General features: G+C 41.5%; 1 protein-coding gene across 1 annotated transcript; it reads right to left on the reverse strand.

Annotated features, from left to right (window-relative positions):
* Window positions 1-382: 382 nt before the first annotated feature.
* Window positions 383-13003, reverse strand: n4bp1 (nedd4 binding protein 1). The gene is made up of 7 exons (XM_007889578.2): window positions 12644-13003; window positions 8962-10565; window positions 5355-5485; window positions 4486-4582; window positions 3365-3472; window positions 2242-2346; window positions 383-1757 (listed from the first exon to the last, which is right to left on the reverse strand). The coding sequence occupies exons 1-7, from the start codon at window positions 13001-13003 to the stop codon at window positions 1496-1498; spliced, it is 2667 nt and encodes an 888-aa protein (XP_007887769.2). The 3' UTR covers window positions 383-1495.
* Window positions 13004-14422: the final 1419 nt, after the last annotated feature.

Below are 14422 nucleotides of genomic sequence, written 5' to 3' on the forward strand. Positions count from 1 at the left end.
AAATGGGAAGGAGAAAATCAACTAGGGGAGAACCAATTTATGTATTTACACTGTGAGGTATCAACTGCTTGAAGGGTGCTTGCAGTCAGGACACTAGAATTATTTAGGAAGCAGTTAAACGTTGTAAAGAAGTATGTTTTGTATTCGGGAATGATGAGATCAAATGGCCAAAGGATCTCCTTTATCCAAACTCTTCGTGTAATTTCCAAAGGCTGATTTCAAAACATATTGACTAACTTAGGAAGTATTATTTCAGCATTCTTGCAGCACAGCTAAAAACGCCTATTTCAGATGCAAATGATAAAACAGGACGCCTGTACGAGACTGTAACAAATACTCAAATCAATCTTGAAAAGTTGAATAATGCCACTTGCACCCCTGATTTGAAGTAAATTATTTATAATCAAGGCACCTTTAAAGTTTTGGTGAACATTGATACAACTGTAGAGTGAATTATGGCCTCAAAACAATTTAATTCAGTAGTACAGAAGCTAAAATGTAACTATCTTATATATACAATTCTGGATTGATCTTCAATAACATTACAAATCCTGAATTTTGCGAAGGGCAGAGAAAGTTTTATTTAAACCTTAAACCAAGAAAGAAATCAGTTCTGGCAATGGTCACCATAAGATACATGAAATTTCGTTGATTTTGGAATATAAATAATAGTAAACGAATAATCATGCAATAACTTAAAACGTATTAAACTGAAAATGTTAACCCAACTTAAGAATTCTTAAGTTTTGAGAGGCTTTGTTCAATGTGCACAATTTTACAACTAATTTGATGTTTACAGATAATCATAACAGAAAATATGTTAATCCTATAGCTGGCCTATTTAAAAACTTTTTGGAAGCAAATGAGCAAAAATATAATTTTAGTTTTTGTACTATTTACATTTTTCTTAGATACAGGTTGATAGTTGGTCCATCACCTGTAAATGAAGTGTAAAATACAATGCTGATTTATCATTGCTTAATCCTTTCCGAGCCTTCAATTGAAAAGTTATCCAAAAAAAGTTATCAAGGATCTTTTTCCAAAACTTTCTTTTACCCCAAAAAGTTACAACACTTTCAAATTCTGTACATTAAAAAAACATAATATTTAAAATGTTAATAAGAGGAGAAACACAAACATTTTCATGGCTGGATCAGATGTTCTTACTCATTTGCTTTCCTGCAAGAGAATGACTACCAAACACAGGAAAAACCTTTTGAAGCAAAAGAACAACAGTGGTAGGTAGGTAATGGCACAAAATAAGCTGAAAGCAAGTATCATTAAGACACAGGTGACATTTTTATTCTGTCCAGTGGAAATGCTCTAGTCATCAGCCCAGCTGAAAACTTCCAAAATGTGACTGCTGGTAAAAGCAACAGCTTGGTGGGTGTGAAGAGCCTTATGACTGTTCAACTGATCTGCGGTCACATTTTCTTTTGTACGACTCACAAGTCTGCATTTTACCATGTCAATACTGCACCGATTACTTGCAAACTTATTCTTGATCCAGCACCATTGCAGAAAGTGCATTAAGGTCCCTCATATATGGGTGTGCTCTGAGGATCTGATCAATTTTCTGCCTTTGTTTGAAATCAGGAAATATCTTCAATAACTCTTCCTTCAGTCTTTCAGTTTCTTCTACGGAACGGAATGGAGGCAGCGGAGGAGGTCTGTTTTGAGATACCCAGTTATCAGGTTGCTTAATGCCAAAAGGAAGATTTTGACCATGTATTGCGATTAGTTTCTTGGGCTGAGGCCTAACAAGAGAAAGAAAAGTAGCCATTAATAAAGTGCTAAGTTCAGTTGTCCACATTGACAAGTAAGAGATTGATGCAGTATAACCCCATATAATGCAGTCACCTGGGTCCAATATTATGAGTCTCATTAACAAAGTGCAGCTAATAGTCAACTTCTGACTCATCAGTTTGCTGCTGGTATTTCCTGTGTGTTGAAAGCAGTGTGCTGCATTATGTGTGCTATTGTGCTGTACTGTGTTGTGTTACTGATTCACTAAACTTCCACATCAGACTTGGGCCATTTTGCTGTTGTGCCAAATCTAAAGCTGCTCTCAACAAGTCTAGACTCTTCCTTGACACCCACATCTGCAAAATTCACAAAATACAGTGCTATTTAGAACTGCCCTGAATTATAAACAGCAAAGATGGGCTTATACAACAAAATGAATGGGAAGCCCATTTTTTAAACAGTTTGATTTGGTGAAAGATTTCTCTCAGGAGTTACCTGTAAGGATTCTGATACAGAAAAACATCCAGCCCGGGTCCATTTCTTCCAAGAGGATCATCTGGTATCATGAATATGTCTCCGACAAACGTATACTGTAGTAACCTAAATTAAAAACATGAAATACATTACAGCTTGCTCTCAAAAAGTAGACTAATGCCTATATGAAAGAAAATGTAACCAATATTATACATGAATTTCAGCAAAATGTTTCCTCTCCTTCTCAAAGTAACCTCAATATTCTTGGTGCTGAAGCAATTATTTAAATGAATTAATAGCACACAACTGCAGTATGGCAAAGAGTATGGATATGTCCACACTTATTTTAGCTCAGATAAATAATCTTAATTCATTGAAAAAATTCCATTTGTTTCGTAAAAGAAATCTTCCTCATTTCATTTCGCAACTCAAAAATGAGAAGATGTTGTGGTGCTTTCAGGAGTGAATTATTTGTGTGAACAAGGTAAGCAGCTAGCTGTATATTTCAACAGCACAGAGCGTCACACACTTCGCCACATTCTAGATGTTAATGAATTAATAAACACAATATAAGTTAATTTTCTCAGCTTTACAGCAATGAATGCTATAAACAGCTGATTTCTATTAGAATCAATAGCCAAGGGAAGTGGGACATGCTTTATCCCCTACTGAATCATATTCAAGAAAACATAATCTCAGTTTGGTAACAATTGGGAGCACTAGAATATCCTTCAATGTGCTAGCTACTTTTATGGGGGGGGGGGGGGGGGGGGGAGAGGAGGGAAGAAACTAGAAGGTGAAGATATCAGTCAAAAGTTGTAAATTTCAAAGGTTATTCGGTGTCCCTTGCTGGAAAGTATACATGTAAGGACAGGGTCAAGCTCTGCTGCTAAACTCTCTTAGTCAAAAACAGTCCATAACCCATTACAAACTCAGACCCAGAACAGTCTGTGCTGAGATGAGATTTTTTTTGTATAGGGCAGAATGACAACAATAATAGGTTTGTAAGGGTACCTTCAAACAACTTATGCAAGTTCTCAAAAAGCGAATGAATGGATGTACACAACCAAAGTTTATAACATATTGTTCAATGTAATCAACATTCTATAATCATGTTAGAAATGAATAGGACATCATGGGTCACCTGTCTTTAATTATTGCTCTCCAAGTTGGCGATTCAGAAACAAATTCTTTTAAGTTGTCATTTGTGACAATGATCCCTTCAGTTTTCTCAGCAAGATGCAACAGAAACCTGTTAAAAGTATGCAAGTTACATTGAAAGATCAGCACAGATCAACTACTTATACCTCAAAAGCAACCTAAAGCTCACACAACATTATAGGAGACAGAGTTTGTATTATTGAGTTTAAAACAGGAAAGAACTCAAACAGCCATATTTTATTATCTAACCTCTCTAACAGAATAGCTCAGACTGTTCAATCATACACTGACTATGCAAACATTAACGATCTATCCTCTTGAACTTCAGCAACAATCAATATCATGCCAAAGCTCATTACGAAATATGGACTTGATCAAAACACAGAAGCAGTGACTACTTGACCTTTTGATCAACAGAGGACTTCAAAAACGCTCAAGATTACATTGGCTGCAGTCATTTTTATTAGAGTCGGAATGCCAGGTATCAAGAGCAAAGTTCCAATGCAACCAAAGTGCTCATGATCAGAACCAACAGCTGATTTTGTCCTAATGTACTAACGTAGCTCTCCTGGATTCTTAAATTAACAGCACTCTTTCAATTAAGAAAAAAGATTACCTGAATTATCTTACAAGGAGGAAAAAGTTTAAGATGAAAATCCATTTACAGCCTTGGGCTAGGTAACCCCAGAAGGCTCCATCAGCCAAGTTTACAACAGTGCCTGGCAAGAGTAAGTTTTCTCTGGACCTGACAGCTCTGAACCAGTTTCATTAAAGTGAAAAGATCTTCCCAGGAATGCCTCTGGCTCTTCTCCCTAACCAATGTCATCAAGCAACTGGGGGAAGGGGAACTGAACAAGGTCTCTCAAGAGCCTGGGAAAATTCAGGCTATGCACTACTTTTTCAGATAAAGACCAGGGAACAGTTTGGAAGTGAAAGTATTTGCTCCAGAATAGTTTTGTCTTTCTGAGTTCTAAAATTTACAGAATGCAAGCGGAATAAAGACAAACAAGTAACCGTGAGAAAGTAACCAAAGTTTATAATTTCAGGAAGTACAGCACAGATTTAGAGTAAATGCATTAATGTAGTCAGGGAGTACTGTTTCACCTGTCATCATGAGATGCAATTCTTACTCCACACACAGTTCTAGCCGGTGTGAGAGAAAGTACGCCCAGATCTTCAAGCTCAGTTAAGAAATGTTGTTCTGTTTAAAAAATAAAACATGCTCAACATCACATTCATAATTTAATTTACACTCAAGACTTAGAAACAGATGATTTGTGTGCAGATTTTAAAATTAAGAGCCTTTCACTCTGGAAATGAGACGATTGAAAGGCATTTAATATTATGACTGGATTCAATAAGGTGGCTATTACAACAACAAGATTACATTTGTATAGCGCCTTTCACGTAGGGAGGATGTCTCAAGGTGCTGGATATCAATAGGTTGTGTCCACTTATTGTCTAAAGTGGAGTCTGAGAGAAACTTTTTTTTGTAGAGGATGGTGAAAGTGTGGTTCGAGCAGAAAGCATCAACTTATTAAGAGAGCGATGAGCACTTGAGGGAGAAGGGAATAGAGGAGTGTGGGAGAGGGGATTAGGAGGGATGGAGGCTCAAATGGTATAAAAACACCAGCATGGACTAATTGGGGCAAATGGCCTGCTTCCGTCCTGTAATTTTCTATATAATTCTACATAACAACGTGTCTTGTGATCTAAATTTTTTCATTAATATTTTTATCAATTTGCAGGTCTAGAGAGCGTTGGAATTATTGATTTAGTTTAAAATATTTCCAGATGAAACGTGCATGAAATTGCGTGTGTGGCACTCGAAAAATATTCTCAGCATTGCTGCAAAGCCAGAGTAAAAAATTGGTGTAACTTCCTGTAAAGTTTTTAAAAAAGTGGGTCTTTACTGCATTCATATGAAAATCCCAATGAAACCCTTTATTGTAGATTCCATTTATTTCACATACCTGTGATTTTGGGATCACGCTTGGTTCTCCACTGTGGCACAAATACAGTAATGTTCCTGTGACCACGGTTCCAAAAGTATTCAACTGCAATAGCAATACCACGACAGGAAAATAATTTTTTCATTCCATGTCTAAAAAACATTTAAAAAAAGTTTGAAAACATTATGACCTTCAGAAACTGATAAGAGGTGAGTTGATGGTATTATTTAAAACCGTGGTTTATATTACAGCACTGGCCTAAACTCTTCCCCCCCACCCCCATTCCAATGATCAAGATTTGTCAAGTCAGAAAGCAACAAAGTATAAGCCTTCCTTTTTCCACTTTGCGTACTAGCCGCAATTCAAATTAAAGACAGGTTGAATTAAAAGTAGTCGAAACTCAAAATAAAGCGTTTTGGTAAATTTATGACTATGACATTGCAACACTGTCAAAACACAGCTGTACTCAATATTGCCTGGAATAAACTTGCAATAAACTCAAGATAGTTAATAGAAACAGTTTTATAGATTTCAGGGCCTATACACAGGCTTTTCCCAGCCACCTTCAATCCTGTCAGCAATATACTAGAGAATCCTGCTTTTAAAGGGTAGACTTATTCCAGAACAAATGAAACTGCTCCAACAAATATAGGAACTGTAGTCTTAATATAACTATCAGCTTTATACTTTCTTCTATTTAATAAACATCCACATTGGACTGATCAAAATCAGGAGTTCTCCACGTGAGGGTCAAACATTTTACGGAGGACAGTAAGTAATTGTAGTTCTGTGTTTCTGAGCAGCTCTCGAACACCACACAAACCACAAAAACATTGGAACATTGCTTAGAAACAGATCCACCAGCTTCAATTTAAAAATTACACAAATATTTTATATCCCAATTTTTGTTTCATAAAGAATTGTACAGAATTTGAATACATTCAATATGGTTTACAAATCCCAACCCCAAAAACCCCAAATGCTTCAACTAACTAATGACTGAAATGTCATAATTGTACATGGCCCACACGGGGCAACTCCCAATCTTCCCACTGTGGATTTTTCAAAACTCCCAATGCTTTATACTCCTTTTAACAATGTTTAGGCAGCAAACCACACCCAGAACTGTGGAAAACACCATTCCTGTATGTATTTTCAAGCCAGAAACCCCCCTCAACGTCACCACCTTATAAATTCACTTGTTGTTTTCTCTCTCCCCCCTCCCTCAAGTCAAAATGGTAACTTGATGACGTCAGCAGACACTCATGTTATTTTGTTTGTAGGCTAATAGCATTTGCTTCCATCTGGGCGAATGTTACTCCTATTTTTGGGAAAGGTAACAAAAGTGACACAGAAAACTACAGACCAGTAAGTTTGACATCAGCTCTGGTTAACCATGCAAGCCAAAGCCCTAATGGGTAGGGTGGTCCTAGTTGGACAAGCAGCAGGAAAGCTTGCCAAGCAGTGCTATCAATTGCAAGCTATGCAGTTTTAGCTGCTTAAACCTCAGCAGTACCCCAACGCATATTCTGGGATCCCTAAGCCTCGACTCTTGCCAACCTGCGCCTAATACTTTCTGGAATTAAGAAAGCAGGATGCATCCCTCCAAGGAAGAGAGTGCACATTCCATTTCAATAAACACCTCTGAAATATTCATGTATATGTGGGATGTATCTTAGTTTGGTTTGGATATTGTTTAGCACGGTGATAGGTTTCCACATATGTCAGACCCCCGCGCCCCCCACTCTAAAAAAAGCGCAGAGATAAAGCTCAATCTGGAAAACACAAAGGCAGGGACGGGTTAACTGGGATTTGGCACAGGCTGAACCTTGCACAGGCTATACTAAATTATGGTACCAAAGTCTGAGCAATCACCTCATGACAGTATCAACAAGTTTTCCGTTTTTAGATTCTGATAAATCAGGTATGATTTGCATAAAAAAACAGCAATGCTTGACTTTGGTGTTTCATGCTACCATGTATGGGCACTCCGTTCCTGTAACATGTGATGAAACATTATAAGACAAGTCTTTGTGTGTACGTGTGTGTTGGGGTGGGTAGGTGTAGGTGGGGTTAGAGCGGGGGGAGTTCCCTTCAAATTATGAAAGTACAAGTAACACACTTCCCACAAACTACAATTAACCAATGTTGAGTTATTTAAAGATATCTGGTTTTCAAAAATAGATTTACTGTAAAGTAGGACACATTCAATTTCTTCAGATTTAGAAATTTTAAAAGTTACGTGATGCAAAGCAAAACACTTATTCAAATCAGGAATTTATAATGCAGTTTGCATCAGTTTAAATCTTATTTTCACTATACTAGTTAATTTAATCAAACTAAATGTCAATGATGTATTTCTACTATGTTGTAAAACATAGTGATGTGGAAGGCTCTAGAACACCGACACACGTTTTGGGGAAAAGTGCACGATTAGATTAATGACATTTGGAAACATTTTCAAGACTTCCCAGTGAGCTCTGAACAACTGAAGTTATCATCAAAAGTTTGTTTATTGGATACTAGGAGGAAAGTACCGAAGGCTGAGATTACACTTCAGTACTGCAAAATACTAGTGTTTATGGTAATGTAGTACTAGGAATCTCCCAATCTCAACGTAAATGGAGATTAATTGACTCATTTCATTGAATAGCAAATCTTTGAAATGCACATACTGTAATTTGCACTTATAGCGTACAATTATATAAGTGACAAGGAAACTGGAAATGATTCAGGCAAGTGTGTGTAACACTTTAGTACCATGAGTAAATAGCAAAACATATAGCCTTTGAATGACATGCACACAGTACTCCTTCACAGATCTACGAGACTGAGGGTAAAATCTAGCAGTGACTCCTTAGTCACTATAATAACACCTGATAGATTTAAGTTAAAGGCAGGGGCAGATCTTACTTGAGCCCTAAGTTTTGAACAGGCCATTGAGATTCCCATTGATAAGTCGAGTACTATATGCAAAACAACAAACATGCATATTCAAGAATTTGATAATGTCGGAACCCGAGATTGTAAAATGTACAGTACGTTACACAAAAATATTAAAAGACACCAATATAAACTGAACATACAAAATAAATTGGTGACCATGAATGTGCCGATTGCCAGAGGTATTCACTTCAAGCTTTTCTTGTCACAGAGCTTTGCATTAACACATATATAACCAGATGTAATCTACTGCATATTGCTGATAAGTAACTGGCTTGTCACAGAATATGCATTTCACAGACTGACTAAATCTGGAGTTTGTTAGCAATAGAAAATATAATGGATGACAACATCAATTGCACCTAGGCAAAAGGACAGATTCAATTCATACATTGGATACTAATGAAATATTTTTCATATCTAAAAAATTTAATGGGCTATTCTAGTCTCACCTGGAACAACAAATGGCTCATTGCGATATTTAGAAGAGCATGTTTGAATCATCTGACTTTTTTTTACTACAAATCAATCAGACCAAATAAATTTACATACCTGCAGAGTCTTTAAACTATTACAAAATAATAATTATATAGTGATATGGTGCAATATCAAATGCAATTATTATTATTAAAATGTTGATGCTTCTTTATGCAAGTGCGTGTGGGATGAAGGTATTCATACTTACGCCATTGCAACATTGCTCCCGTCAATTATAATGTGTTTTAAATCTGTCTTTCCAGCATCACTTGTTAGAGTAAGTTTGTAAGGGGTTTTCAGTAAATTATTGAACCGCTGGACTCCAGTCACCAAACTGCCTTTTTGCTGACTGGAAGAAGATATAGCAGGCTGTTGAAAAGGCATCATGTTTGGATAATAACTTATTTGCATCTGTTCAGAGCTTCCTCTCGCTACAATCTCACTTTCATTTCTTGGCCCTTGCTCATTAAGCAATTTTTCAAAACTGAAGAAATTCATGGCTGGCTGACTATTTTGAATATCATTTTGGAGTCTATTGTTTACGAGTCTAACAGTGTCAGACTTCTCTGAAGGTAGTTTGGAAATGCTGTTGTTTTGAGACGAACTGGCCAGGACTCCGAGAGGAAGACAGTTTTCTTTAAGCATCTCATTTTTCCTTTGATCTGGAGAATGACCAACTTTTGGAATTATGTCTGGTTTATTCACTTTATCCTCATCAATTTGGGTGGCAAAATCTTGCGATTTCTCCATGTGTGCACTATCTGGAATTCTCGGAGCTGGAATACGAGAGCTACCCGGATGTGATTTCTGATAGATGGCATCATCTTGGTAGGTCTCCAAAGTATTACTTTCTTCAACAATTTGTTTAAGTAATAACATCGGCTCCTCAGTCTGTCCCATTTCATTTATAACTTTCTTTATAATGTCAGTAGAATAACCCATAGTCCTGAAAAAATCTACAAGCATGTTGAACTCCTTTTCTGGAGTAGTAGGGATTATATCTTCTTCACTTTGGCCATCTTGACCCCACTTTATTGGAATGTCATACGTTTCATCACAATCAGTGACCAACTCATTCGAAGTCAGTTGGGTAGGAGGCTTATATACAAAGTCATTAACCTCCCCTGAAAACTGTCGCTTTGTATGCCGGTCCTCACTGCCAGATGATCTTCTTTTACATGGTAATCTCTCCTTTCCAGTGTCGAATTCCCTGCAAAATGTTTGCTCTGTTTCTGAACCAAATGCATTTTTGGAATCAGGTGTAAGCATTGAATCCATTCGCTGTGCAAGGTCTGATACAGGGGTGCCAGCCTGTTTTCTGGCCTCTTCAAATAAAGCCAGATCTTTACCTTTTATTTCGGAACATGGATTCTGAGAAGAGTCTTCGAACTCCAACGTAAGATCTTCAAATTCAATATTACCTTCAAGATGATGTGCATCCTGAGCAAGATTCATAAGTTCCTCTTTGACAGAGCTAGGTAAGAGCAGCAAATCCATTGTATATTTATCAGCATGCACTTCCACAAACTGCTTGAATTTCCTCTTAATGGAAGATTCCTTTTTACTTGATAAGCTTTGATTATCCTTAAAGAGCTTTGCAAACTGCTGTATTCGAGTCTTAGCCATGATAACAGCTTCCATATTTCCAGCAATGGCAATTACTCCAATATCTTCTAGGGAAATATCGGCACAGGTATACTTAACTAGAAAATTCCGAAACAATCCTTTAGCTCCAGCAAAAATGCAGTGCATGTCCTTTGGATAATTCTCAACTGTTCGAAATTCAGGATTGCAGATACCCTTAATATATTCCTGTAAAACACAATAAATACAAATAAGGTAGTTTCTCAATTATATAAATAGTTTCTATTCAATTGCACATGGATATTTTAAAAACTTAACTTTTCTTTCTCTACTATTCTGAAGCAGCGAAAGAAACACACACAAACGGGTCTATATTAACTATAACTGTGAGGATGGACATATTGAAGGAATTCAACTAGTTGCCCAACCTGCTATGTTTAAAAACTGCACACAGGGTGAATTTTGAGCAAATGTCAAATACAAAGTGTGATATCTATTGCCACAGCTAAATATTCTCCTGCCCTGATAGGTTTGATTGACCATGATTACTTCTCTAAAAGTATTTAATGTTGCCATTGCCTCCCTTTCTGTAAAATTAAATAATTCAGAACTATACATTTGTGTCAGTCCATCTTTAAAATATCCAAATAATTAATCAGCCAAGCTTCTTTCCAAAATGTGCTCCACCCTAACAGTTCTTGCTCAAAGACAACATAGAAGTATCACAGTCCTTTGTTGAATAAATTGCCAGCATTATGTCAGATTTCATAAAGGCTTAGGCCAAGCCTAAAGGAGGTTGAAATCTATTAGAAGTGGTGGTTTCCCAGGGTTATCATCTTCCTGCTACGAGACCTCCACGTTTATGACAGCATTACTCAGCAACCAACTGATGATGGTGTTGCAACCTCGGAATTTTTTTGTAAACACATCACGTGATGAAGAGAATTCCACAGAAACGCATTTAAAGCAAAAGGATTACATGCTTCATCAGTATACAGGGCAGAAATAAACTAACATTCTATAGTATCGTACTAGTTTGGGATTGAGCATTTCAACCAAACGTTTTAATGTGGCCTGAATGATAGAAGCAATCTCGTTATTTTATTTTCACAACTGAAGAAACCTCACAAACATTATGTTGATTATTGTATTAGTTACAACAAGTTTTGCTCCATTACCAAGCCAGTTTTGAAATCAATTTGCATAACGTAGTCAGGTGAACACATCATTGTGTTATGCCTAATCATTGAAATTATTGGGATTTTAATTGTACATTGCATTTCCCAACGAGAGTGAATAGTCATTTCCCATTTATTCGGTCAACAACTTGCATTATTTTGAACACCTACTGAATTCCAACCAACATAACCGGTTTATTGAATCCTTTCAGCCCAGTCCATCGTCAATGCATTTCCCCGGACGTGGCGTCCTGAGTACTCTGCTTTAAGATACTTGGAATTTCTCCCCAGTGCCTTGGCCGACAATCCCCACAGGTAAAATTGGTCATTTCACTTCAAGGCTGTTCCTAAGACACCGCTGTGGGCAAACTGGCTGCTGCGTTCAGTCAAAACACCCAGCGCACAAAATACACCCATCACCGCACTCGACGCCAATGAACCCGAGGGATTTTTCGAGATGTCTCGACGGCGCGGATAAGGAGCGGTTTCGACTGCAGAGAATGTTATTAATAACCCCACGAAGCACCAGGTCAGTCAAACGTCGCCCCCTCTCCCCCACCACCCGCCCCTCTCGCATTCTCGTTTTTTTTAAAGAAAAAACATAGAAATAACTGACACCAAATATTCCACGAACTGGGAGAGAAAATTGGATTGGGGGAGGGGGGTGGGGGTGGGGGGGGTGGTGGGGGGAGGGGGAGGGGGGGGAAGAGAGCTGGAGCAGCCATAATAATATCTGCGCCACAATGGCGACCTCCCAGACGTAAACACTGTTGTGTTTGAAGGAGTTGGGGAGGTGGGTGGGGGGGACACACACACACACGCGAGTTGAGCGAGTGCTGAGCTCGTCCGCTCGAGAAACGGGGCCGACTTTGCGGGAGGGGGCGGTGGTGGGCAAACAAATCCACTACAAGACGGTTTAAACTTTTTTCGTCGTCGTCGTCCCCCAATCCCCCACCTCACCCCCCAAAAGAAAACACTGCGTTGACAGGGGACGGACGAAGCCAGGCCACAGCTGGGCTTCCGGGTCCAGGTGCCCCAGGAAAGCAGAGGCCTCCGGGCCGGTCCAGGCCGGGCAGCTTCTCTCCCCCTCCCCCCACCCACCCCGACCGACCCCCGACCCCTCGGTACCTTCGCCTTTTGTACACGTTCCCGCCGTCCCCTCAGCTGGACCCAGATCTGCGCGGAGCCCGGGGAGTCGGCCAGGAAATGGAGGACCGACTTCGGGGACGAGGTGCTCATCGTCACCCGGAACAGCTCCTCGATGGCCGCCTTGTTGCGCTCCAGGTGAAGCTGCTTCGCTTTGGGCGCCGTGAACTCGTCGTTGATCTCCTCGGCCTGGGCCGGGGCCGGAGCCGGGGCCTGGGCCTGGGCCTGGCCGCCGCCAGGAGGCCCCGCCACTCGCCTCGGCACAGCGCCCGCCTCGGCTGCGGGCCCAGGCCCGGGCCCGGGCCGCAGCCCGAGGCTGCCCCGCGCCGCCACGCCGGCCATTTTCTGCGCGCGAGGATGAGGGCGAGAGACTCTGACGAACAACCAGCGCGAGGCCGCCGCGCCGCTCGGCTCCTCCGCACCGCAGCGTCACCGCGGAAACCCCCCGCTGACGTCAGCGTCGCCTCTTGCGTCAGTGGGAGTGTAAGAGGGAGAGGGGGTGGGGGGGGGCAAGTGGGGCCGAGGAAAAAGGGGGGCGTGCGCGCGCGTGTGTGTGTGTGCGGGGGGGGGGGGGAGGGGGTGTGGTGTCGGGGGTGGGAGGTGAGGGATGGGAGTGAGTGATGTGTGTGGGGGAGGGGAGAGAGGAGAGGGGGGAGAGAGAGGGGGGGAAAGAGAGTGGGGGGGGGGGAGAGAGTGGGGGGGGGGGAGAGAGGGTCGGAGGGGGGAGAGAGTGGGTGGGGGAGAGAGGGGGTGGGGAGAGAGAGTGGGGGGGAGTGGGGGGGGAGAGAGTGGGGGGGAGAGAGAGTGGGGAGAGAGAGTGGGGGGGGAGTGGGGGGGGAGAGAGTGGGGGGGGGGAGTGGGTGGGGAGAGAGGTGGGGGAGGGGGGGGGGGAGAGAGTGGGGGGGGAGAGAACGGAGGGAGAGTGTGGGTGGGGGAGAGGGAGGGGAACCCGAGAAGGTGTGAGGGGGGAGAGAAGGGGTGTGGGGGAGGGGGAGAGAGGCTATGGTGGGGAGAGAGGGGGGTGTGTGGGAGGGGGAGAGAGGGCGGGTGTGGGGGGGAAGGTTTTTTTTTTGGGGGGAGAGTGTGTCTTGAGGGGTATTTCGGGGGGGAAATAGAATAGTGGGAGGAGATCGAGAGGGAGGCTGGAGAGGGGCGTGAGGATGGATAGGGGCGTAGCGGAGAGTGAAGGAGAGGAGAATTTGTGGGGTGGGGGTCGGGGGGGGGAAGAGAGGGTTTGCGGTGGAGGAGAGGGGGAGGTTTAGGGTAGCGGGTGGGTTCGGGGGGGGGGGGTGGGTTTAAGATGGGGAGGCGTTGGGCCAGGGTGCGTTCGGGGAAGGTTTAGGAGAGAGGGCGAGAGGTACAGGCGTGAGGCGGGTGCACATATGGGGTGTGTGGAAGAGAGAGGATCTTGAGTGTCAACATGCCCACGTGACACGCGGGGATTTCCGCTTACTAAATGAGTGACATGTGGAGGAACTTTTAATTTGATTGATTCGTGTCACCCAGAATAAAACTGTAGAAAATGTCACGGCGGGTGGTGGGGGGGGGAATAAAAGAAACGGTGAGCATTACTGTTACTCACCTCGTGAAACCTTTGCGATCCAATTACGCATCATCACGTGAATGATTCCGAAACATGTTTTGACTTGAGTTGCGCTTTGTTTTACGCCTGATCTCGTCGAGATTAAAAATGAGCAATAATTTCTCGCTGCTCTTTACCCCAAATTCAACCCCAGCCCATTTTCAGACAAAACGACTTCT

The sequence above is a fragment of the Callorhinchus milii genome, unplaced genomic scaffold, assembly GCF_018977255.1.
Source record: "Callorhinchus milii isolate IMCB2004 unplaced genomic scaffold, IMCB_Cmil_1.0 Scaffold14, whole genome shotgun sequence".
Taxonomy (NCBI): domain Eukaryota; kingdom Metazoa; phylum Chordata; class Chondrichthyes; order Chimaeriformes; family Callorhinchidae; genus Callorhinchus; species Callorhinchus milii.